This window comes from Pleurodeles waltl, chromosome 8, assembly GCF_031143425.1.
Source record: "Pleurodeles waltl isolate 20211129_DDA chromosome 8, aPleWal1.hap1.20221129, whole genome shotgun sequence".
NCBI classification, from domain to species: Eukaryota; Metazoa; Chordata; class Amphibia; order Caudata; family Salamandridae; genus Pleurodeles; species Pleurodeles waltl.
The window spans coordinates 1,230,527,172-1,230,555,075 of NC_090447.1; the positions used below are offsets into that span (position 1 = coordinate 1,230,527,172).

At 42.2% G+C, this 27,904-nt stretch overlaps 1 protein-coding gene across 1 annotated transcript in view; it reads right to left on the reverse strand.

Moving 5' to 3' along the window:
- Nucleotides 1–27,904, reverse strand: part of ALG5 (ALG5 dolichyl-phosphate beta-glucosyltransferase) — a 160,687-nt gene that overhangs the window by 119,605 nt on the left and 13,178 nt on the right. The window contains exon 2 of the mRNA XM_069205519.1: nucleotides 19,806–19,977. Coding sequence (XP_069061620.1) covers nucleotides 19,806–19,977 — 172 coding nt within the window. The remainder of the gene's footprint in view (nucleotides 1–19,805; nucleotides 19,978–27,904) is intronic.

The window sequence follows — 27,904 nt, forward strand, 5'->3', positions numbered from 1 at the left end:
ACTTATTTTTGGGGACCGAGATTCATTTTTCCATCATGGGAATTTGACACAGGAAAAGAGAAAGGCAGAAAACAGGGAAAGAAAGAGGAAGCAAATGATCGAAAACAGTGAGAAAAGGAGAAAGTACGGTTAAAAAAAGTACATGTAGGAGAGATAAAGGAAAGGGAGTATTGGGTGTGGATGAAAGAGGCATGAAATTGAATTAAGACTAGACATCATTATTTGGCAATGCTGACATTCAGCAGAAACGAACAATCAGCAGAATCTTACAAGGTTCCTTTAATGGTACCGAGAATGGTGCTGCTAACAGGAAATGACTGGATAACGTGCAGTCAGTGGCAACAAAGTCATGCTTTGCGGCCAGTCTCTGCAGCCGCTTTTACTAACTCACGAGCACTGACATAGAAAACTTAGCAAGAACTGCAAAATATTGTCATGTGGGCAGAGGAGCTCTTATGCAACTTAAGCCGATATGTGTTTCCTATTCAAACTTTTAACGGTTCTTGCGCTTCTAAGATGCATTCTATTTAAGATGCACAAATATATTATGGGCCTAATGTTTTTATCGTGAAATGTTATTGATATCCTTATATGTTATCTATCCAAGTAGCTTCTTTGATGTGTTAAAATACTTTTCCTAAGAAGGAAATCTGGTTTTGCACTTGGAAACGTATTTACTCACTCAGCTCAGTAAACCTATGTCTGTGGTTGGGGACGTTTGCATTCCATTTTAGCAATGTCCTGAACGGTTATGACCTCCCACAAACATACTTATTTTTGGTTATTCACAAACCATTTTCTGACTTTTCCCACCAGGCAAATTGTTGGAGATTTACTGTAGTAAGACCCTTTTGAGGGTGGGGAAGAAATACCAGTAGACAAGCATTCGGAAAGGTAATAGGTGTCGTTTTTTGGCTGACACTGGAGATCTATTAGTTGCGGCTGCACTGTCAAACAAGCATTTGCAATACAATAGGTCTCACATTTTCTTGAGTTAGAGCTATTGACGTTGTAAATGCATAACTGGATTTTTCTTACCACATACATTGGTCACCCTGCTGCATAATTTGTTCCTCTCTGCCACATAATTCCATTGGCCCTGCATATAACAAACATTTCCATTTACCTTCTTCCTCTATCTGCAGTAAAACATGAAAATATTGGTATTATTTATCATATTTATTTATACTATTATTTTGGAGTCCATCCCAACCTAGACTGGGGACCCAGAGATGGCCTAAACAGAAAAAGCACATTGTGCAGAACGTTTTGATGGTGGTCCCATTGTCATAGGACCACCATATTGTGAGTTATGGGCAAAAATGTTCTGTAAAAGGAATTTCTTGCAAAGCATTATGACGCAAGTTTCTGAGTGCAGCTTAGTAGTATCTTGAGTGTAATGCTCAGAACAGCCGCTAGAAGACACTACAATACAAATTGCATTTGTAAGAAACATGGTCATGTAACCATATAGTCAGCCTGTGGAGAGCATAACCATATGAAAACAGAATGGCAGAAAGGAATGCAGTGTAACCATATATTTAGCCCCTAGAGGGCATAGTGCATCACACATTTTCAAGCCTGCTAGATTAACATTACAAACAAGGCCATTAGAACAGGAAGTACTCCCAGCTGTAAAACAAACGTTCCAGCCATAAGAGCAAACAAAAGCTTCCAACCAAACGGATCAACATTAAATCACAGTGTGCACCAAGTGCAACATCCTTTAATTCTAAACAATCACTTACTAATCCTGTCCCCTTAAAAAAACGTAATTGGTGTTTTTATGAAGAATTCCAGTAACGTCACGTGAAAGCCGATATAACAGCAGCATATAAGCAAAACATGGCTTCCAACCAAATGAAACCAAACAAAACCAGAAACCAAAACGATCTCTGCCACCTTGCTCCACCTCGCGCACAACATGCTGGTTCTAGAGGAGAAAAGAAACAAGAGATGCCTTATCTGTAAGCGAGGTTGCCACACAGATACCCCGGTGCATCTTTACGATTAGCATCAGATGTGCCAACCCTACTTAGATTGCGCCTTACTGGTAAGCACAGTAAATTACTGCGTGTGGGGACTGCATAGAGGCATTCAAGTTCAGTCAGTCAATCAGGTACAAGAAAACATATTCTATTTAGATAAGGCAGTATTGTGATAATGTCGGATTGGTTAGTTCAGTTTTCGCCATGTGCCTGGCTGGGGAAGCTACTGTGAACTGTTCATTGGCTAAGAGTGCAATGAATCTACACTGTTGCTGTGGATTGGCTGAGAGAGGACTGCCAATTTATTTCTGGCTGAGTGATCTCGCATGACTGCAGCCTGCCCTACACTTGGAGCATTTCAGTTAACCTCTGTGCAGGTAGTCTGATGCTCTGCAACCCTCCCGGCCTATAATGGCATCACTGGCATGTGATTTTTGGCTTACCTTCCTATGGCTGCTACTGGCCTCTCTACGAGCATCTCTCCCTGCCACGCAGAATCGAAGCATAAAGAAAACAAGGAGTGTTTCAGCTGTTTATCGAATGCGCCACTTACAGCCATACAGATAAATATCTACTTTTGAAAAAGTACTTCATATTTGCCTCTGCCAATGAGTAAAATCTCTTAACAGTTTGTTCTTTACAAGGAGACCAGACCTGTCCTAAGATGCCCGACACTTTAGACATGCTTCAGCGAGGGTCACAGGACACTGTTTTCCTACTGAGGTAGGTAGTTAAGCGAGCGTGCGCACCTCAGAAATGACACGGACCACAGCCACGGAGGGCAAAAGACTGAACAGAAAGAACAAGTTAACAGCCCGATATGCAGCCCTGTTTACAGAAAGTGTCACAGAGAAGCTAAGCTGAGAAGAAGAATGCGCTGCAAATGAAAAGGCAAGCTTCGCCGAACACGAGCAGGAAACCAAGAAAAAAATAAGTCCCCCAAAGACCAAATAAACATGAGAAAAAGAAGGAACAAAGAGGCATGACTGACAGCTAGCAAGCAAGGATTTTTAAAGGACACTGTAACAAACAAATGAAATAGCTTTAATCCTATAGAAGTATACTAAAAGTATACAAGAGGTCGTACGGTTACACACGACCTAACAAAGAGAAAAAAAAAAAAAAGCACAATGAATTTTATCTGTGCCTGCCACACAATGTGTGCACATAAGGCATGGGTCTGCAATTTTTTTCCCCTTTACTTACCGTTCCAATATGGTGAACACCAGTCTTGGACAAGCAAATAAAAATAAAACAAAAAATAAATCAAATGTGTACAGAAGTGCAGTTTGAAAAAGGAGGGGCCCAGCAGCCAAGTGTTCCCCTCTGCCCCCCTTTTTTAAGGTTTTAAAGACTGCGCACAGGAGGTGGAGAGTCAGGTCGAAATTTAGAGGTGCAAATAAAAAATCCTGTTATGGAGAGGTGAGGAAAGCAAAGGATGAATGGTGGAAGAGAAAATTACTCTAAGCGCACAGGCGGCTATTTGAGGAAGGAAGTAGCACACAAGTGACAGAGCAAGAAAACACATGCACTCTTCCCTGGGAGTACAGACAGAAAAAGAAAGAAGCATTGACAAAGCCAGTAGGTCCCACCTATGCAAGAGCTACTGGCTTTGCCAATGTGTTTTAGCCATGTTGTACACCATGCTGTTCAGCATAGCTAAAAGTTAGTGGTGTAGAAGAGAGTGGCGAGGAGTGCCGTAGAGTATAGTGTTGTAGAGTGGGGTGTCATACGGTGGGGTGTTGTGGAGTGCCTTAGAAAATAGTGCAGTGGCGTGGAGGGGTGTAGAGTGGAGTAAGGGGGTGTGGACTGAAATAGAGCAAAGTGTAATATAGTGTTTCAGAGAGGAGTATAGTGTCATTGTGGAGTACAGTGTTGTAGAGTGGAAGGGCACAGAGTGTTGTAGAATGGAGTGGCACAGATGGAGTAAAGTGGTGTGGAGTGGCGTTGTGTATCAAGGTGTAAAGTGGAGTCATTTGTTAGTGCGGAGTGGCATAGAGTGGAGTACAGTGTGATAGAATGAAGTGGCAAAGACTGGCTTGGAGGGCACATAACGTAGTGTTGTGGAGTGGCACAGAGTGCCAGAGTGTAGGTGTGTGGAGTAGTATCGCAGAATAGAGTGAAATGGTGTAGCGTAGCATGGCGTGGAGTGATGTAAAGGGAGCTGTGTAGAAAGGACTGGAGTCTCTGAGTACAGTGAGGCAGAGTGGACTACATTGTCGCAGAGTGAAGTGGCACACAGTGGAGTAGAGTGGAGTGTGGTCGAATGGAGTGGTATAGAGTGATGTTGTGTTGTAGAATGTAGTGGCATGAAGTGTTGTAGAATGGAGCAGAATGTTGTAGAGTGGAGTGGCATAGAGTGTTGTGGAGCATCATGGAGTGGGGTGTTGTAGAGTGGAGTAGAGTGGCGTGGAGTGGTGCAGAGTGGAGGGCCAGAGTGGAAGGCATAGGGTGGTGTAGTGTGGAGTAGCATGGAGTGGCACAGAATGGCATAGAGTGAAGTAGAGTGTTGTAGTGTGGAGCAGTGTGTCATGGAGTGTTGTAGACTAGAGCAGAGTAGAGAAGTGTGTCACTGAGTGAGGTGGCCTAGTGTGGAGTACAGTGAAGGAGAGTCAGAGTCGAGTGCGTTGGCATAGAGGGAGTTGCAGAGTGTCACAGAGTGGAGCAGAGTGTTGCAGGGTGCCATTGAGAGCTGTGGAGTGGAGTGGCATAGAGTGCAGTAGAATGTCCTGGAGCAGAGGGGCGCGAGTTTTGTAGAGTACAGTATCATAGCGTGGTGTGCCGTAGAGGGGCGCAGAGTGGAGTGTCGTAAAGTGGCACAGCATGGAGTTTTGTAGAGTACAGTATCATAGCGTGGTGTGCCGTAGAGGGGCGCAGAGTGGAGTGTCGTAAAGTGGCACAGCATGGAGTTTTGTAGAGTACAGCGTCATAGCGAGTGTGCTGTAGGGTGGAGTGTCGTAGGGGGGAGTGGCTTTGAGGGGAGAGGTGTATAGAGGAGAGAGGCATAGAGTGTGTGTTGCAATGTGTCTTAGAATGAAAGGGCATAGAATAGAAAGACGTAGAATGGAGTGGTGTACAGTGGAGTGTCATGTCAGAGTTGAGAGGAGATGTGTAGAGGTCTAGTGGAGTGGGGTTTAGTGGAATGAAGTATCACGGAGTGAAGTGTTGTAGAGTAGAGGTGCGTTTAGTGGAGTGGCATTGAGTGTCGTAGGGTGGCATAGAGTGGAGCAGAGATGAGTACAGTGACGTAGTGTTTCAGAGTGGATTGGAGTCAAGTGGCAGTGGTGTAGAAAGAGTTGAGTAAAGTGTGGTAGAGTAGAGAGGACTGGCACAGAGTGGAGTACAGTGTCTTAAAGTGGAGGGGTGTAGAGTGACAGAGTGGAGCCTAGTACCAGAGTGGAGTGAATTTGCATAGAATGGAGTGGTGTAAAATGTAAGAGTGGAGTGACAGAGTGTTGTGGCAAGGGTGGAGTGGCGTTAAGTGGTGTGGAGTGGCATAGAGTGGAGTGGCGTGTCAGAATGGAGTGCCACACAGTGTCTAAAAGTGGAGGGACCGAGTGGAGGGGTTTAGAGAGGTGGGGGGTAGAGTTGAGAGGTGTAGAGTGGGGGGTGTAGAGTAGAGGGGTGTAGAGTGTCAGGGAGTGGAGGGGCACAGAGTGGAGTGCCATAAAGTGGAGTGTTGTGTCAGAGAGGAGTGGTGTGTCATTGAGTGGAGTGGAGTGGAGTGTCAGAGTGGAATGGCGTGTCGTAGAATGGAGTGAAGTGTCGCAGCATGGAGTGGAGTGTTGTAAGAAATCAACCAATCAGTAAATTTGTAGAGCGCTTCTGGTCACCCATGAGGGTATCCAGGCGCTGGCAGGCTCCAGTTCATTAGCCGAATAGCCAGGTCTTCAGGGACTTTCAGAATTCTGGAAGAGATTAGCAGATTTGGAAATGAAAGGGTAGTTCATTCCATGTCTGCGCTGCTAGGTAGGGGAAGGTGTGGTGTCCGGGGGGTTGATGGAAATTCAGGCAGTAGTTCAAGTAGGCGGGTCCGTAGTTGTGTAGGGCCTTGTATGTGGATCAGGAGCTTTGTTATCTTTTCTGTACAGGGAGCCAGTAAAGTTCCCTGAGGTAGGTGGTGATGTGGATTTGTCGCAGAATGGAGAGGCATGTCATGGAGTGGCATAGAGGGAGTTGCATTGTGTTGTAGAGTGGCACAGAGTGGAGTGGAGTATTGTAGAGTGGGAAAGAATGTCGCAGAGCGGAGTAGAATTTCCTGTAATGGAGGGGCATTGAGTCAACGGAGTGACACAGAGTAGAGTTGCGTAGAGTGGAGCCTCGTAGAGTGGAGTGGCACTGAGTGGAGTGATGTAGAGTGGAGATGCCTTAAGTGGAGTAGCATGTCAGAGTGGTATGTTGGAATGTGTTTTGGAATGGAGAGGCATAGAAAAATGGGAGTAGAATGGAGGGGTGTAGAATGTCGTGGTGTATAGTGGAGTGACATGCCATGGAGTGGAAAGGAGTGGAGTGGTCCGGAGTGGAGTGACATGTCGTAGAGTGGAGTCTCATAGAGTAGAGTGTTGTGGAGTTGCACAGAGTGGAGTAGAGTGTTGTGGAGTGGAGTGTCATAGAGTGTTATAGGCAGGGGTGGCAGGGCGGGGGGTATTTAAAAAAAAAAAAATATACACTTACCTTTATGTTGGGGAAGACAGTTCAGCCTCTCTTTCCTCCTTGGACTCCCGGAAGCACAAGGCTTCCAGACTCCCCTCCAAACCTGATGCTGCTGTCAACAGCACGACAGCAGCGTCGTTATTGGTCTGAGTGCCCTGCTTTGGTACTCTGACAGAGAGTAGGGCTCTGTGCACTTTCTCCTCCACGCTGTTTAATATAGCTGGGTGGAGAAATGCAAAGTGTGCATGTTTATTTGGCCGGTCCAACGCGTCATGCACACTTATGTACACGTAGCCCTCCTCCAGCCCAGCCCTAACCCTGCTCCCGAGGAAAAATAATATGATAATAATGTTACGTTATTATAATTTTATTTTCCCCTTTCGTCCACTGCATAAAGCAGTGGGGTGACTCTCCTCCTGGTAGAGTGGATTGCAGTACGGTGACACAGTGTTTCAGAGTGGAGTAGAGTAAAGTGCCGGTGGTGTAGAGGGAGTAGCGTAGTGTGTGGTAGAGTGGAGTGGCACAGAGTGGAGTAGAGTGTTGTAGAATGGAGGGGGTTAGTGTCATAGAGTTGAGCATAGTATCATAGAGTGGAGTGGCACAGAGTGAGTGGCGTGGAGTGGTGTAAAGTGTCAGAATGTGGTGTTGTAGAGTGTTGTGTTGTAGAGTGAAGTGGCATACGTTGGAGTGGCAGTGTGAAGGGGCACAGAGTGGAGTAAGGTTTTGTAGAGTGCGGTGGTGTTGAGTGGAGTGGTGCACTGTGCAATATGTATGGTGGTGGTAACAGATTGCCATTAAAGACAACAACATTCCATTTGAAATGAGCATTACATTTGCACAGACATAGAAGTATACAGTGCACAAAGGATAATGTGTGGAATGTCATCACTTGGTGTACTGGTATGTTTTGATCGTATTAAAATATTTGTTTCAATCACACTCCAGAATTACACAAAAAAAGTGCTTCATTTGTGCTTTTCTAATTCTGACATATTCTGAAATATCTGCACAGTTACTTTACAGGCATCTTTATTGTGTGCTACAAAAAAAGCCTTTCCTTTTCACAGCAGAATGTCATATAAATCCTCTCACTTCTCGAAAGACGAAGCATGAGATCTGACATCTGTTTTTGAATGTACAGCAAATGTGCCACTATAAGAACAAGATTTAAAGGCCTGTTTACAGAAAGTGGGCACCTGTGGAAAAATAAAGTGAATAGGCTAGCTCAACAAGAGGGACTAACTCAAGCTGGACAGCCCAAAACAAATAAAGCGAGCAAACAGAAAGTAAGCACTGTGAGTTATAAAACACAAATCCAATGGGAAACAACGGGTGGAATGCCTTTCCAGGGAACCTTTCAAAATGTCCACAAGATGCCTTTAACAAACCAGACAGCTGTGCTGTCTAGTAGGCTTGCATCTAAAAAGCAGTTCCTTGAATGTTAATAGTGGGAAGATACAAGTCATACAATCAAAAGATTGGTTAAGAAGCTAACATCTAGGGGATAGACAAACACAAGAGGAGGAAGGAAAGCCATCAAACGAGAAGCAAGCAAATGCCACTGACATGAAAGGCAACCAGTGTTAAACAACAGGCTAAACGAAAGTCCATGGTAATATACCAGTACAGTCCACAGTTCACAACCGACTGCTAAACGCTGCGTGTAAGAGAACTCTAAAAACGGTGGGGGGCATATTGAAATGGGACTGCTCCATAGGAAGAAATATTTCCCCCGACAGAGAAAAAAAAGAAAAAACGTACCAAGTACAGTTACTTGACTTCTTTTTCTTTTTTGCACATGAAAATGCTAGGTAGCAACCCTGTAGGTGCGTGTGTGCAACTTCAATTGAAAATGAGGCGCGTTACCTTTGATGGGGTTCAGTCATTCAGACTACTGTAGTGGGTTTAAAATCAGGTACAAATGCGATTTTAAGTCTGGGACGCCTTGCATATTGCACTATATTCTCCTCTGCGTAGCGAAAACCTCTCTGCAACGGTTTATTCCACTTACCTCAGAATGAGGCAGATAATATTGTTGAAGATATATGCCTTAACGTAACACAGCCGTGTACTGCACATTTTGATAACCTACTGGACAGGATCTTGTTTCTTTACAAGGCAGAATGTATACAGTATACAGTAAACAATAAATACCCAGATGAATGCAATATGTAAATAAGAGTGCACACGTCAGTACAACGTAACCCCGCACTTGCTCTGTGAACCGCAGCTAATATATATATGCAAAATCAGACCTGGTAACTTCGGGTTCGGAACAGGCCCGGTTCTAGAGGGATGGCCCGGTGAAACAGGCCCTCCCACGATAGCCCTGTGCTTTAAGTGCCTAGTAACAGGAGCGAGGTCACGGGGAATGACAGCTATTACTGTGCAGGTATAAAAAGAAGGGGTCCTTGAGACACCCACACTACCTCGAGACCACAGCCCCCTGTCACACAGTAATAAAGAGATAAAAACAGTTTTATGGCAGAAACAGTGTGAAGGATTTTGCCACTGCAAGAAAAGTAAGGAAAAATAAGCAAACAATCAGAATATATCTTAGTAGTGGTTTGCTTTCTTTTCTTTCTACTGTGACGTTAGCCCTAGCTTATGGCCAAGGCCACTGAAATCATGCAGGTGGGGAAACCAAATTATGCAGCAGGGTTCACTGAATTATGTGACAAAAAAGCCAAGTTACTCAGGATGTTTTGGAAAAGGTTGAACGTTGTTAGCACCACTTTCACATCGAAATACAGCAGTAGGCAACTAAAAAGTGACCCGTCAACATTCGTGAAGGGCCTTCCACAACATTTTTCTGCATTTTAGTAACTTTTGAGCCTTTTGAGTTAGAAACAACGTTTTGTTTTGTTACAATCCGAAAATATGCAGCATCTGGTGGTTTACGTGACAAATTAGGCAAATCCATAGTTTGCAGAATTGCATCATTCCAGTGGTCCTGCTAATGGCACTGTATTAAGCAAAAAACACTGATAATGGTGAGGTTTTGACTCTTAGTAAGTGAAAAGGTTTGTAAAGCTTCACTAATACAACACGGGTACACAATGGCAGTGGCAAAAATTCCATGGCATCACTGGCAACATGTGCTGCTGCTGTTCAGTTTACTGTCAATCTCTGATTTTCTCGCAGAAGCCGGAGCTTCCAAATATAATTAGAAGCACTTAAAGAACAAACACCCCACTTTGGTGCACCTGTGATTGAGAAAATGTGTTGGGAGAGAATAAATGTGCATTTTCTCACACGAATAGACAGAACTGGATTATAGTCACGACCACTAGAATTCTGCAATTCTGCTGATGCAGTATTTTATGTGTAATTATAAATTTGTCACATTTGCCACAATATCCATCCTCTGCCGCAAAATGTGCAGGTTTGAACAAAAAGCTATCTTAAATGGATGAAACGCTACTAAAATCGAGGTGATGCTGATGTACAGTGAAATGCCATTCACAAAGGTTCACTGGTCACCTTTCAGCTTGTTCTGATGTAGTTGTGTTTTCAACTGGTACTAGTGAGATGAAACATTTTTTCCCCCCAGACTGTTAACATATGTAAACAAGCATTTACAATGCAATGGGTCTCGCATTTGCTCGAGTTAGGGCTACTAGCGTTATAAACTCCTAACTAGACTGTTCTTGCCACATAAATTGAAAATGAAAAGTAATACAGTTTCACATAAGCGAGCTGTTTCAAAGCACCACGGCATCAGTGTGAAGCAGCACACGAAAGGAAAAAGAAGTTCGCTTGCAGTCAAATGTATCAGCAAAAGTGCAATTAGACATGTAACAGGGGCGATGTCTAAGGCAGTAACTAAATGGCAAAGCATTTATCAATTAAAATAAAGGATTTCTGAAGGGCAAGCCTATGAACGAGTGATAGTGATGGGGGTTCGGTGGGCGTGGATAAAAGCCCAGATACATACCAACACGTCAAAAAAGCAACACTTGCATGCTACTATGCTCGACCTAAAAACGACAAAATAATAAATTAATATGGCCCAGCATTATGCTGCATAATTTAGTCAGCCCTGCGGTATGATTGTTCCTTCCGGTTGCATAATTTCAGTGGCCCCGACTATAGTTTTACTGTTACTCTTTGGCACATAAACTGATAAGATGACATACTGGCCTAATGCTCTTGCTGCAAAGATGTTCCTACAATCTGTGGCAACACAGGTTCGAAGCTTGCTATCCAGCCTTCCATTTCTGAAAAAAGAATGAACGGTGTAGAAGATCTACCTTTTCTGTATGGAAACCCCTTTTTCTGGAAACTATTGAGCTGTTTTTTTAATTATAAACACTTTAGCCCTACTAAGCAGGAGTAAAGTGCTGGTGGTCCTCCTTTAAACATAGTTAAATTGGACTATTACTAATTGACACCTTCTACTTATCTATGTCTCTACTATATGGCCTAATAAATGCACCTGTGGCCTATAAGTTAAATGTTGTTTGTGGACTGCAAAACCTATCGTGCGATCAACAGGGTGGGCCTGTGAAACATAGCTTGAGGCCTACCATTGTAACCTGACTGCTGCAGTGTAAAACATGCAGAGCAACCTGTCAATATACCCATTTTTGACAGACAAAGACCTCCCATTTAAATATGAAATCACCCCCTGCCCTTGTAGCCCAGATGATATTTTGAAAGAGGGGCACAGAGACAACTAATGTCACCATGCCCCTACAGTGGCAAAAACTCAACAGCTATTTGCACCAGTGAAGAACAGATGCAGGGAAGGAGAAGTGAAAGGTCCGATTACGCACACGCATAAACCCACACAAGCATGTGCACACCCATCATTCCTTTACATACACTAAATCATTACCCCATAGGCAGCAGCAGTGAGGTGAGGCTGACAGAAGAGGGTGAAGCAGAGAGTCCAGGATGAGGTGGAGCAAGAGAAGGGTGAGGTGGAGATAGGGGAAGCGAAGCAGAGGCATGGGAGAGAAATATGTAGAAGGTGGAGGCAGGAGGGAGGATACTGAGAAAAAAAGGATTGAGGGGAAGAAAGAGGACGAGTAGGAAAGACAGGAGGGTGAGTAAGAGTAGGAGGAGGTAGAGAAAGAAAGAAAGGCAAGAAAGAGAGGAGGGCGAGGAAAAGCGAGAAGGCTTAGGTGGCGAGAGAGAGAGGTGAGGTGAAAATAGAAGACTGAAGTGGAGTGAGAGTAAGTTGACACAGAGTTTGGTGAGGTCAGAAGGGATTGAAATTAGGAGAAGGCAAAAGGGTGGAGGGTGAGGTGAGAGAAATATGGGGTGAATTTTAGAAAGAAGAGGGAACAGCAGGGAAACAGGTAGCGAGAGAGGAGGATATGGTGAAGAGAGTGAGGTGGCAGGAAGTAGAGGGTGAGGTAAACAGGACAGAAAGGTGAAGTGGAGAGACGTGGAGGTGAAATTAGGAGAGAGAAGGGAAAGACAGGTAGAAAGTATGCTGAGGTGGTGATAGCAGAAGTGTTCAAGCCCATTTGTTTAAACCTATAGAAATACACTGTTAAAACTAGTAGCCTGAACCCAGCAATTGGTATGCTATGCAGTTCACATCCAAATAAGACCATCTGGCATGGCCAGATCCAGCTATCAGACATGTATTAAACACTGAACAACCCCACTCATCTTTATGGCCTACCAATGCTTCTTCACTGCCCTTCCAGATCCCCAATCCTGGAGCGGGGCTTGCTTCAGAAACACATGACCTTGTTTTCCCAGGTGCAGATTTACACTCAGAAAAATTAACAGCACTTTTGTCTTGCCATTTACTGCCTCCGAAGCCCTCGCTTATCTCCCCTGTCAGTTCCTCAACCACCATCTCCCTACCATACAACCTGCTATGACCCCCTCTGTTCCCATATACTACCCATATACCACCTGCTGAGAGCAGCTTGTAAATGGGAGTGTTAACCCCCATGAAACTGAGAAATGTGACTTAAAAACAAAAATGATCATCAGTTATTCTGCATCCAGTTATTCAAAATGCTAGGTATTGGTGGGATATTTCCATGCGGTGTCAGTGTTCCTGTGTGCATAATTTCTACCTTGCCAGTATCGTCCACACTGTAATTATACCTCCAGTGGTGGCACGCCAGAGGCAAAGCGGCATCTTATATGGCGTGGTGAAAACCTTTGCACCATCCTTGATGATCATCTACAACTTGGGAACTAAAACTTGTCAGGCTAAATGTACCCGGGCTTAGTCAGTCACAACATCTCTGGCTTTACCAACAAGTTTTGGATGGAGGTCTCCTCCCAAGAAACTTTCAGATGAAAAATTTGGTAATCTGTGCATTTACAGCACAATTTTTCAAATATTTTGGCAAGCAACTGTTGATTTTTAACACAGTTTTAAAGGAAAATATCTAAGTATTATAATGTTTTATTGTCTCCAACAATACCCAGGTAACTCATGCATGCACTGCAAGACAAATGTCTACATTGTACCAGAAACTGCCTACACTGCAGTTAAATGCTTGAGCCACTGTTGAGGCGGTGGTCATCTGACATTGTGCAACAGTGGGAAAGATTTTCATCAACAACTGGATGCCAAGAGCAATAACACCAGCTTGACATCTTGACAAAGCTCATCAACTTAGTTCAAGTTACTAACCCAGGAAATAAAATACCTTCAGTAATTGTACTATTATTTGCTGAGGTGCTCTTGGTGTGCTAGAGTACACCGATTAAGCAGCTCAGTTTGGCTCAAATACTTCAGTGGTGGTGAATTCCATTAATGTGCTGTTACAACAGATGGTTAGGAACATGTAGTGAATATTTTATGATGCGCATATATGCTAGTATCGCCCAATATGCACATGTTTTTTTCACAGTTCTCTAGGGCTCATCACTATGACACGGATGTGCCAAGGGCCTTTTGGCTATTAATCAATTAAACTGCCAATTACATAGCACCTTCAGGATACAGAATTAACATTATCAGTGAACTCAGATAATTGTTATTTATTGGGCACAGATGCTCTCAAAACACTAATCCCTGCATTTCACTGGTAAGAAAATCCTACTTTCTCCCTCTGATCTCTCTACACGAAGAGAGTGGGAGCAGTCTGCCATACATACCACAACCTTTATGCACTCCTCCTCATGAAGCAATATGCTGCTAGGGTCTTTGGAGTGCTTGGGCATATTGAAAGGAGGTTTTGGGGAAAGAAGAGTTTCAAACTCGAGACACCTGTTAACATAATCTGGCCTTAACCTTTTCTGGGAATGTAGGACTGTGGAATAACTGCTACTGGGCGTGCACAGTTCGGAAAATCAAGAGGCTATGCACGTAGAAAATGACCATGTGTGTTGTTGAGAACGTGGAGTTCAGCAACAACTGTTTCTGGGAAGGTTTACACTGTCCAAGACTATAGGCATACCCCATCCCTAGCTGGGATGGGGTATGCCTATAAGAGCAGGACAGAATCTGACTTTTTATGGCTTGTGTCTGTCTGCTGTGGCATAATGGGCAAAAAACTCTCCAATGGAATGTTGCCCAAGTAATTGCGTATGGCTGAAATGAATTCAATCCTTCCACCTATCACTTTTTGTACAACAGATATTTCCAGATGTGGGTCCCATGCTTGCTACCTCAGTAGACCTAAGCAACACCTCAATGGAAAGGTCCAGAAATGGAAGATCTGATCAGGGCTTGTGTGTTTTCCTGTCTAGATGGGACCTTACAATACAGTTGTATTGAACTGTTCCTCTTGCCATAGGGATGATTTTCATTAGGCTGGTCTCCATCTATAGTGGCAGAGTGGACAATAAACAATGAACTATAATGCAGCCTGAGTAATAACCAGTGCCCGCAATTAATTCACACATTAAGCCCATCAGCCTTTTTCATTTTCTATGTGAAAAATGTTGTTGGGCATGTGGATGTTAATCAGACATTCTGGTTAGTATGTGGAGACTGGCCATAACTATAGAAAATTGTGTGGCCCCAGGCAATAGCAGTTTCTCTGCAGAGACTTACTTTAACTATTAATAGGTATAATGATGTGGTCATTAACTCTTAACAGATATGTGGAACCTTACATTACTTGTTATGGGAACTCATTCTCTACACGGAGGATCACAGGACAGACAGGGACAACTGGGCCCCAACCGTGAGAGTTGAGATCATTGACCACTGCGTTCTGGGGTCCATCCTAATATGGCTCAGTAAACTGAGCCAAGTACAACCATTTCTGCACTGAACTCTCGGGGTAGTGATGGCAAGCAGTTCAAGACTTCTCAAGGGAGTGATGTAGGGGCAGGAGCTCAAAACTAAAAAAAAACAAAAACAAATCAACAATGCTTGTCTACTAAACACTACACATTGCAAATATGTTAAGCAATACAAGGCTGTGTCCTTGGTTGTGTTCACAGTGCACTACAAACTCCCGCTCCAGTATTCATTGTCTCCGCATCCAGGAGACCCTAGTACTTACTTTTCTAAGTGTCCTGTTGCAGGGATATGAATTAGGACAGGTGAAGGTTAGGACACTGTTAACCCCCTAAAGAAGTTAAATGTGAACCCCAGAGAATATTTCTTACCTCAGGTTTAAAATGGGCATCAAGTTTCAAACCCTCACAATCAACTTCCTTAGAGGATAGTTACTCCTTTATACAGGGCGTGGATGAAAACTCCTAATGGTTGAACAGTGTTCCCGCAGGTTGGGGATGTGAGCGGCAGGGGCTGCGACTTTTGTCTTAATAACAGCCTCTCATCAGTAGCCACATTGGCAGATTATTGCGGCTCCACTCAGCAGTGATACATCAGTGTTGTTGAACAATCAGAGAACTGCATTGTTGGGGATTACTGCATGATTTTCCCAGCAGCTGTGATCTCCACGACGAACAAGCTACCTATAGCTGATATGTATAGTTAGATCCTCCCAGGCTTTCAAGGCTTTACTCAGTGGCAATGCGTCTTCCTTCTGGTGGCAGTAGTGGCAGCACCAGGTTGCGTATGGCAGTACTTAAGTGGACATGGCCACACTCAATTTGGTGAAGTCTCGTCGAAAGCGCTCAGCAATACAAATACAGACAGACCAAGAGACACACTCATGTTAGAGGTTGCTTCTGGCTTCTCTCTCCAATGGATTGTGTGTTCTCTGAGAATTCCTCCGACTGCCTTCTCCTTCCACTGGGTCAGGCAAACTCATTCCTTGCCTTGGCAGGCAAACAGGATTTTAGGCACTAGACACTCCCATAGCTCTTCCAGAAGATACTGCACACTTCAGGTGATGCCCCCCAGATCTGGAAGACTGGGTGTCAGGCAGGCACCAGCCCTATTTATACAGCAGCTCTTTAAGTACTCTGTAGAGAAAATATTTTGGCAGTCTAAAAAAAAAAAAGGGAGATACAATAGCCCAATCTAGACATGATAGTTGTTGGATGACAGTCTTACAATGCTTGAAGGAGGAGATAAAGAAGAACATTTTTCATTACTTTTAAGTGACAAAAGCAAATAGTCACACGTTTCGAAATGTAGTGATCAAGGGCCATATGTACAAACACATTTTCCCATAGACACAGAATGGGCAAAACTGCTTGCTACATCTGGCCCCAAATGTCAGACTGGAGTCAAATGTGATTCCCAGATTTTTTTATGTAGAAACTGGATAAGAAGAGGTGCATAAAGAAGCAGGTCACCATTTAACATTCCAGGCTGCTAATGATTGAAAAGTAAAGATTTCTGTTTTAGAAGAGTTCAGACAGAGAGAGCTATAGTTCATCCTGCTGGCAATAACTGAAATGCAGCCTTCGAACTGATATTGGAGACAGAATGTCACTATTCAATTCTCAGCATAGGCTGAGTACTGTCAGCATAGGAAAGAAAAGAAAAAAAAGGGCGTCATTTAGAACTTGGCAGAGGGGAATATTCTGCCACAAATGTGACAGATATTCCATCCGCTGAATTACGATGCCATTACATTCTATGGAGATTGTAATACAGCGGATGGGATATCTAGCAAGTTCGTGACTGAGTATTCCAGCTGCCAAGTTCTAAATCAGACCCAAATGTCTTATTTGCAAACCAAGTGGAGAAGTGTAAAGAGCAAGGGCCTCAGTGATGAACTCTGGAGTAAAGAGATTTATAGTCTGTTTGGAAGCTGGGAAAATGTACTGCGGATTTAACAAAAAAAAAGTTATCAAGCCTCAGCTAGCAAGTGAAGTTCCCCACCTCCCACACCCACCCTGACTAAGCGTGTCATTAGGATGTAGTGGATAAATGTTTCAAAGGCTGCAATCAAGTCCAAAAGGATGAGGGCAGAGGTGTGTCCTACATCCATATGCATAAGGACATGAACAAGTAATGACACTAGCATGGGTTATGCACTGTAGCATGAACGAAAATTTGATTGCCGACTGTCAAGGCAGAGAGAAGATTCAAGAAAGGCAGACAGTCGTGAATTGCCAAGTGTCTCGGTTTCAAGAAGCAGCAGGATGATAATTAGTGAGGACACTGGGGTCAGCTATGGGCTGTTGTTTTAAAAATAAGGACAATCCAAACGGTTATCCATATCTGAAGGGCACAGTTCAAGATTTTGGGTTGGCCAATACAGAGTTAAATGGGGTGGCGTCATTTGAGATGGCCGAGGATGCAGGAAAATGCTAAATATGGATGGAATTAGGAATATCACAGATTTTTCCATGAACAAAATTGGCAAGATTACTACATAGGTTTTGAGAGGAGGGGTTTGCATACCTCAATCAAGATTAATGTTTAAAGAATTATGTATACTTGTTGAACTTTTGAATGTGATTACTGTTATAGTTACTGCAAAAGGTGCTAATTAACTTTTGGATTTCTGATAAGGTGTATTCTCAGAAGCAAAATAATGAATGCAAGAGGCATTTGCATGTTGGCTGTTTACGTTTTTTTGCTTCAAGTAAGGCATAGATAATCAAGGAGCAGATGGGTGGAGACGGTCGTCAGAAGTAGACTTAATAGGTAAAGAGCAGTCGACAGCCCAGCAGATCTAATCATTAAAGGCTATAACACCTGACTCTAAATACTGGGAGGGGCTTTTTCCCAGGATTCAGCGAAAGAGTTGATGAACAGGTGTGACAAGCGTCTGCCCAGGCTTTGCAGCAAATGCGTTTAGGTTGAAAAATAGAGTGACAAATGAACAGACAAGAATATGGCAGACTGCTTGGACCAAACAAGAGGAGTAATTTGTTGCAAAGAGATATTATTATGGCAGTAAAAACAAAGGAGCACAATATGGCCGTTGTAATGAACTCAGGTGCTAACATTCTGTAAGAGGCTGAAGTTAGCACAAATATCCAACAGCAATTTAACATTATTGGCTGAGAGGTTGTCAGCATGCAGACTGCAATTCCCTAAGACAAGGAAGTCAGCAAATCGAATGCATAAAGGAGAAATAAATTTACATTGATTTTGTGAATAGTGATTGTGGGAAACTGGATTTCTATAACGTTACTTTAGGGGAGGTTTTTACTTAACATGAAGTAGCTCAACCTCAGAAACATGGGGACATAAATGTGATTAATTGTAAACATATATTTATGATTAATAGCTAGGCCGTCACCTGGTTCAATTGGGGTTCTTCAATTAGAAAACAGGTTAAAATAATAAACTGGGATGGAGCATGGGGTAAGACATAAAAATATGCAGTCAAAATAACTGAAAATCCTTCAGCGTTACCTTTTGTGATAGCAAAGACCTGCTGATTAGTCTAACAGTCTTCATGTAATTTCTCAAGGTAGTCCTGTCTCTATCCTGTCTGGGGAAACTGTACTCATCATCCATGCCACATTATACTGGAGGCTTCCCGCAGGCTTAAGTACTCGCTCTCTCAGTCCACTCTCGAATTATAGGGGCACTTTACACACATTTGGTACAGACAGGATGCCAGCACAAGGCTCTTAGTATCACATACCAGGAGAACTTTTCAACAGAAGGGTCAATAGGTCACGTTCTGACACAGAAAAAAGGTCTGGCCCATTATAAATCACAAACCATGGCACATTGCCACTACCACTTTAGGTGGTGCACCCAAGACAGGGAAATAGTCCTCTGTTTACAATGAGAGCAAGCTAAGAGTGCCTCTCCAGTCACAGGACAGGTTCTGGACCTCGTACTGTCAGAAAAGGGCCTGGGCCTATGGCACACATGCTAGGCTAGTGACGCAAGGGCCAGGATAAAAGTTAAGGTACCAGATACACATGCAGTTGAGCATCGAGGGCAGAGGAATATGCTTGTAATCATACAGGGGACAATACCGTCCCAACAATAGGCAAGTGGAGACTGCCTATATTTGATCTTTTATAGGAAATATGCACAATTCCCCAACCAACAAATCAGTAGAATACCCATTCATCCCTATGAAGTTATTTCTCACTGCCAGGTTCTGGGTTGAGAAGTAACACTCCATAGGTATTCCCACACACAAGCACCGATACCATGGCTGCAGGTATCGAGGGGAATCACAAGACTTCTTCCAGAAATGTTTTCATGTGTATTTGTATTTGATATTGTTTCTGCTGTTTACAGTCTAAATGCCCAGGGATTACAGTATTAGACATGCAGTGTTCCCACGTCACTCATAATTCTGATTTGGCAGGTAACTAATGTTACTGCCCGGATCAGAATTAGGACACAGCGTTTAAGGGGTCCTAAATCTCATAAAATTCTAGTAACTACTGAAACTAGGTACCACTGTTACCTGATGGTTATGTTCTAAAATGCAATGTTTCGGACTCATCTGGTGAGTTTATACTCAGGAGGAACCTGTGCCCCCCATAAAGTGCTTGCACTCGCATCAGTGTTGTTACGTATTAGTAAACAGCATTGCTTTGAAATGAACCATTGGGAACTACTTTTCAGGGAATGTTTGTGAGGGAGAACCCCATCTTTCTTACTAAAAATGTGCTTACATTGTTCTTTGTTTTGCTCATGCCTGGTGGGATGTTATTTAAATACAGCAATTGTCTCCATTTATCCCAAAGATTCCATGGGGGTGGGGGTGACTTTTAGACAACTTGTAAAGCTCCCAGTAAATCCAATTTTTCCGTATGTTTATAACAGACTTGTAGAAATGAGAAAAGAGGAGTTTCAACTACAAGTAAACATTCAGACGGACCTTGGCATCGTGAGTAAGTAATTTAACAAACATACATCATTGTTCAAAGAAATTCACTTACGCCGTTCTTCTTCATTATATGAAGGTACAACAACAGAGAGTTCCTTCGTGGGAGTATCATGTATGCTTGGAAACGCTTCCTTTTCCCCTCTGGTATTCTGAAAGAACTTCTCCTCCTCTTCACGGTGAAGATTAGGCTTTTTTGTTGCTGAAAAATGGGCCACCGCTGCAACCTATATGAGAAATAATCAGATCTATGTTTTATTCCATTAAGATACACAGATTTGGTAAAACACAAAATCAAAGAATCTGAAATTAAGTCATCACCATATTCTCTAGATACCACAGTCTATTTATGAACTAATTTTGCAGGAAAGCAAACATTTTTTGTATCTCGTCCCTTGGAAAACCAAAACACAGTTTCTCTTTGTAGCTGCTTATTTGCATTTCAAAGCTTAGTTTAAATAAATGTCGAAACCTGCGGAAGACAAAATCCTGTGTATCTGGCCAATACTATGTTTTTTTACCCGAGGTCCCGATTGTAGCGTCTTCCCCAGCCTGGCACCCACTGAATAACTAAGCCACACACGCAGCTATCAATCACGTGTCTTTGTTCCTCTGTGGACTTCAACATTCGAAATCAAGGGCTCACAGATTCTATTCTAACGATTTTGTCACACAGTGACACACAGTCCCGGGGAAATATTCTGATCTAAATCATGCAAGACAATACACTGATTAAATTCAAATTACCTCCAGGATTGGCAGCATTGATAGCTTACCAAATCCATGCCAAAATCAACAATTGTATTCTATCATGTCTGACATCAGCAGGACAGCTGAAGCATTCCTGGTGATGGCACTACCGGAAGAGGCTGATCGGGAAAATAAAATGGTCCGGCAAGCTCTTGTGAAGAAACTGGAAAACAAATAATGTTTCAGGAACTAAATGGTGCAAGAGTTACTAAATGAAGATCGCTCAACACAAGGTCTCCACCACCAACCTGCAAATTTTCAGCTAATGTATGAATGACACTTTGGTGTAGCATTAGCACAGCAATCTGCTTTGTTGGCATCATTCATAGCAGATGATAAACTGTGGGCTAGGGTGAAGCTTACGCAGCACTATGGATTTGAATCGAGTCATGTATGGCACTGAGTCACCCCTCCAGAGCAGTGTAGTGCTGTGGAGTCCATAAAGACGACTGGGAGCAGCAGGGCTGGTGTGAGGTGCTATGGGTACAGTGGCTGAAGTATGAGTGTTGTGGCATGTATTCAAAGCACAATGAGGTAAGGCAGAATGCAGAATGACTGCAGTGAGGAGTGATGCGGGCTTGTAGGAGTAGAATGACACAAATGTCACACAATTTGCTTGCTGGGGGTTGATGCTAGATCAGTGGCTCCCAGCGTTTTAGAACCATGACACTTTTTAGAATAAGAAACTGCTGTGACCCACCTACCTTTAATGGATACAAGACTGGGTGATTTTTTAATATAACTGAAGCATCGTATGGCACTGCAATGGCCACTAAATTTGCACAGACATACAGTTTTACTGATAGAACTATCAAGCACATGAAAGATAAAGTGTGGAAATCGGGTTGCTGTGAATATTTATCAAAATGTGCATCACCGAGGATGTGTCTTGATTTGTTTTGATCGTATTAAAACCTCTTTCCCACCATACTTCAGAATTACAAAAAGTGCTTCATTTTTGCTTTCCTAACTGCTGGATGCATACAGTTAATTTACAGGTATTTATAATTTGCTGCGTGTTGCAAAAAAACAACATCTTACATTGTCACATAATTCACCTTAAAAACTCCTTTCACTTTGCAGTCAGTGATAGAAAAGTAAAAGCCTAACATTTGACCTCTGTTTTTGAATCACAGGCAAATGTGAAAAGTTAAACACAGAATTTAAAGGAACAATTATTTATTGCTCTGACTTTCGCAATTCACTAAAAATCTGCTCACAAACCACTAGTGGGTAGTGACCCACAGTTTGGGAAACACTGTGTTAGAACAACATTGCACAGAAAAGACTAGCACAAGACCATCAGAACACAGCACAAGTGTGTGTGCACTGTGGGTGAAATTAGAGCATTTTGGCGTTATTTAGTACAGGTGCTGGAGGTTCAACAGGTACTGAGAGGTGCACTTAGTGCAGATAGTAAACATTTGGCATGAAAACGTCTATAATCCTACTATCCTGTTGCTTTATAAATAAAAATATTTAGGACTAAACTGGTCATTTGAGTTAAGTGGTGATATATATTTTTTCACTGAAAAAAACAAAGGTCACCGAGGTGTAATAGGTAGATACAAATTGTACATGAACAAAACTCCCTGCCCTAAGATAACTATAACTCAGGCCACCACCATTCACAGTTTTCTCATCACTAATTCTATTGCAAATGTTGCAGTTATATTATGAATCATGCTATAGCATATGTCATTATGAATATAATATGTGGGGTACCTAGTAGTGCATGGCGAGGTCTCGAGTTATAGTTACTTATGGCATGAGTTATATAGTTTCTTGAGATAAGCATAACTACAACTGTTGAGTTTCTGTGGTTTTGTGCGTGTAAAATTTGAACCTAACTATAATGCCCCCATAACCTTGGTTTTATTCAGTGAATTCTAAGATGTTTTAAATTATATTTCCTAACTATAATGTCCCTGTTACATATATAATATATATATATATATACACACATACATACACACACATATAATTTGTTTCGTAGCACAAGGTGCTTTTAGCTGGTCCGAATTTTTGTTTTGTAGTCAACAGCTCTTTAACATTCTTTCATAAGTATACATGCAACTGCCTTTGTTCCAAGGACATATCATATTTACAGATAGTCCTGCCTTTCTGCATTCTTGGATTCGGGTTCCACTTTTTAAAATGGTAACAATTGTTTCAGGCCTCTCAGAATGGAAAGTGTTGTTGGTTATAAAGTCAGGACGGGTTGAAGGTGTTACAGTTAACACTGCAGAACGTGGCAATAAAAACGCTATATCAAAATATTAGAATGCCTTTTAGGAAATTAAGAAAAGGCTCATCATGTGTTTGCAGGAAGACCCCTTCCTATACCTGGGCTCTATTTCAACAAATTTCTGCAATGTGAGATTTTGGTTCAGTTTAAGAGAACGAGGACTGCCACTCCCATGATGCATTAGTGATAGCTGTTAAAGTGTTCCTACTTTTGCAGACCAGTCTGGACTTTTTAGCCAGCAGCCCTAGGATTATGGATTTTTAATTTTTTTTTATTTTATTTGTGATGATGTGGTTTAAAGCAAACTACAAGTCCCAGAATGCAGCAATCTGTTCACTACATGCCAGAAGTCGCTGAAGGTGTGTTCCATGAGTGACTAAGTGGATGTGTGAATGAAGATTTGGGCTTGCTGTGTTGGGGATTATCATTGACATGAACTGTCTGTGCAGAAGCCTTGCGTGTGCCCGGAGATTATTAAAACAATTCGTATGTACTGGCTGTTTTTAGCAATAATCAGTATTCACCTTTTATTGTCAAATAAATTACCATAGAGATTTCAAGGTGTCCAGAGTCAGTGCGTCACCCAGAGCTAGGGTTTACTTTGAATTCTGGTACATGTAGCTTTCTCCATTCTATTATAGCTGCAGTAATACCATGCAAAATAAACAAAAACAAAAAACAAACAAAAAAAACCACACACACACACATAGCTACTCTCACACCTGACAAAGACAGCATGCTACCTCTAGCGCTGCTTATTTTCACAGACTAGAAACTGAATGAGTTACATTCAAGATGGGGCAGATTGTGTTTAGAAGGACGACTAGACAGCACAATTTGGTTTTTTTTCCCAGACACGTGTGGCTGTGTCCTGCAGCTTTAATATTTAAAGCGCCCGTCCTCTCCGGCCCGCTACCTGAGGGTATAAAAGTCGATATTTAGATGGGTGCTAGCAGGATTGTTTTTAGACTAACCAGTAGGCATTGTGTTTTAAGAGTCATGGTAGATGCATTAGTGGATGTGTGTAACCGGTGTCTGTTCTCTTGTAGCGCTTTCTGTTCAAGAAAAGGACACTTTGTAACAGTTATAAGCAGCTGGGAAACAGTGCACCACGTAACATAACCAAGACAATGGTTGAACGGTGCGGGACTTGATTCTTTATAAACCCCAAATTTTCCGATTTTTTTTTATTTTCCGAAGAGCTCCATGTTTGTTGGTTTTTTTTTTCTCTTTAATAAGGTGGCTCACAAAAAGTTTAAACTTGTGCAGTACTTAAATAGAACGCTGCCTTTCTTGATCTGTTTGTTCTTTTACCACGTTTTCATGTTAAAGTCAGTCAGCTGCCTTAAGGTTTGAACGTACAAGATAGGAATCCCTTCTCATTGCGTGCCGGTCTTAAGTGCCTCAACGAAACCAGTCTTAAAGAGGTGGGATTTTATTTTTAAAATAGGTTAACACCAGGGCCGTGTAACATGACGTCATTGTTTTATAACCTCTACTCATTTTACTAATGTCGTGTGTGTGTGTGTGTGTGTATATATATATATATATATATATATATATATATATATATATATATATATATAATCCCGGGACCAAAATCAGAGCCATGCCCAAGGGGGCCTTGTGCACCCCCGTTCTCAATTGTATCATTGACATTTGCCCCTGGTGCCTGGCCCACCCGGGGGCTGAATTACAAATAAGAGCAGGAGACTGCACAAGATTTGCACATCCTCTGCGATTATCGGAGAATTTAGTATTTTTTTAATTGCTTTTTGCCCCCAGGGCTAGTCCCTAGGGGTCCCCAGGACCAGGCCTAAGGGGATCAGGGTATTCCTACACTGCCCCATTTCTCTTTCTTCGTTTTAACTTTTTCGTGGGACTGAGCTTAGTCTGAGTTGCAAAATAGCTACCAACACTTCCTGGTTGAACTATTCCCTGTCAATCATTTCCCAGCATGATATCTGTCAGATTAGCTGAGGATCTGTGTCCCTAGATACCTATATTTCTTTTTCCTTTAATCTTTCAAAAACTATGGAACAGATTTGCACCAAATCATAAAAAGGGATCTTTCTGAAACAAGATCTAGCTTCCTGCCAAATTTGGAGTAATTCCGTTGAGTGGTTCGGGTTGTAGACTTTTCTAGTATTTTTAGGGGAAATAACATTGGAAATGCACTTTTTTTCACAACGCCAGTACCCCCCTTTTTTCTTGGCCCCCGCTTGATGAATCACCTCAAACCCTTCCATACACACCTAGACACAGGAAGGCACTTTTCTTTGAAAAATGACATGAAGATTCGTCAAATGGCACCAAAATTAGAAGTAAACCAAAAAATGCTTTTTCCTATGGACACTAGGTCCTAACTATAACTACCTACTGCCAACCACCATTAGAAGATTATATACATGTTAAGCTGGTCTATAAGTTTGTGTCCCTGGATCGTCAGCACAAATTTCCCTATTTTAGCACTGTACAATACGGTAAGTACAGTATATATATATATATATATATTCTGCTGGCGGTTCCTAGTAAGTAGTGATTGTTAGGACCATGTTTCCATAGAAAACACGTCTATCTCTTTGGCACCGTTTGACGAATCTTCACAAACTTTTCCAAAAAATGTGCCACGATTATTCTCGTTTTGCATGGAAAGTTTTGGGGTTATCTCTCAATCAGGGGCTGAGAAAAAGAGAGGGGTCAAAAATATGTGTTTCCCATGTTAATTCGCATATGAGTTTGAACACGACTACAGCCCGAACCCCTGGACGGAATTACACCAATTGTGGCAGAAAGCTAGCCTTCGGTATGCAGATCATGCTCACCAAATTTGTACATCTGAGGTCGCGAATTTTCACGAATGCTTGCACAAACTGTAGTGCTGTAATGGCTGGCCACAACCTGAACAGAAAGTTGTGGCCGGCATTTTAAGGTCAGGGAACATGGTCCCTGGGCCTGATAATTAAATGAAAAGTAGCATAAGGAGTCAGGGTGAAGGTACCTTGACACCAGGTTTATGATATATCAGTGTCTGAGGATCAGATTATGGGTTTGAAATGATTTTTCTTTACCATGCGCCATATTTGCGAACAATTGAGATTTATTGTGAATAAGCAAAACAAATTACAAAAAAAACCTTAATGGACTCATCCATACACTAATTCATTGACTCATACATGCACTCAGAGACTCATGCGCCCACTCACACACCCACTCAGACACTCATGCACCCACTCAGACTCACACACCCACTTTCAGACCCACTCAGACACTCACTGACAGATCCACTGACAGAGTCTCTGTGGTCAACCCCCGCTGCAAACGGCCTTTGGCCATGTGTGGCGCAGGTTTGGGTGGTTATAAGGGCTTGGCTGCAGGCCCGGTCCTGTGGCCAATCCTGGCCGTGCACATTAAAAAAACATAGAAATTCACTAAAAAAAACAAAAGGACGTTATAGTTAGGTTCTGAATTTACATGTACAAAACCAAAGAAATTCAGCAGTTATAGTAAGAGTTATTTTAAGTAACTATAACTCGCACCCCAAGGTAACTATAACAGCTAATTACTACACATATTATGTCACTGGTGGCACCTTCTATGGCATCTTTGATATTATCAATGCAACATCTGCTATAAAATTATTGATGAGAAAACTGTGCATGGCGAGGGCGCGAGTTATAGTTACCTGAAATAACTAACTATAACAATAAAATTGTTACTTGAAATAACTTTAACTATAACTATAACTATAAGTGCTGAATGTCTATGTTTTTTTTGCGAGTAAATTCAGAACCTAGCTATAACGTTACCATAACCTTTGGTTTCTTCAGAGAAAAAAAACATTAAAATATATATATATATACACACACAACCACACACATATATACATACACAAACATATACATCCACAAACATATGCTCACACTCTCTTTTCTATCATTTGCTCCCACACTATAGATCCCACTACTTAACTCAAATGACAAATACAGTTCTCCCCTTTTTGCATATACAATTTTACTCTTGGGTGTTGCCAAATTAATTTTGACCTGAATTCAAATGCTATGCTACCCACTGTGAGCATAGTGAGTTAGAGAATGAATGCAGTTCAGTGCCGAGGGGTGGCCTGAGAATGCAGAGGCAGCACACCATAGGTGTCCTAAGGCTCTTCGTTTATTGTAGGTGTAGAGTTCTGTGGTATAACCAGAGAGTGCATGGGAGGGGCGTAGGAAGGAGGGATGTGGAGAGGTACCAATGAAGCGGGGTGGAGCTTTATTACTGCAAACGTGCAGTGTGAGTACTGGCTGAGGGGGTGAGGGTTATGGTACTCTGTGAATAATGGATCAGGCTACAAGTGGTTTTGCGTATCAGTGATGGAGTGCTATGTAGGTACAGCATGGCCAGCGCAGATTGCTCTCTGTCATAATTTGCCAAACAGATGACTATGAAAAGTAACATAGATTATTATTGCTATAATGCGCATTCCAGGGCATGACCATGACTTATCTTATTTCTGAGGAGCAAGCCCAGTTGCTTTAAGGTATGTAACATGGAAATAGAGTTTCGTCCTCTCAATCTTAATGGAAAGCGCCATATAAATACAAAATGCAATAGGATGGCACTGTAAACAAAAAAATAGGTTAGGATTTGTGTGGAGGGAGCACTGCATCCAGTTCTTTGCCTTTAGTAATACCCTCAAAGCAGCAGACTCTGTGGAGGGTGATTTACTTTTCTAAATTCAGTCCTAGAAATATTTTGGTAAAACTTAGATTACACCAAAGGAGCCCAGAAGGCTAATTCACTATTTTAATTCCAAACTAACAATATTTTAGGGAATGTTTCCCCAGGTAACTAGATAAATACTCTGAAGGCACAGAAGAAGACAAAAAATTAGTAATAGTGTGTGGAGAACACTCCCACAGAAATGTACTCTGCGTGAATAAATGTTGAATAAGAACTCTATGCCCTAGCAGTAGTAGGGAAGCAAACACACCTTTGTAATTGGACAAACGTTTCAATGTTATGAATTACCGAGACACTGCAGTACACTACATAAATTGTTTGCCGCATGGCCTGTAGGAAACTCAGAGAGGGGTGTGACTACTGTAGAATTCAGTACAGTAAGTCACAGCCAGTGCTTAAAACGGGAACAAATAAGT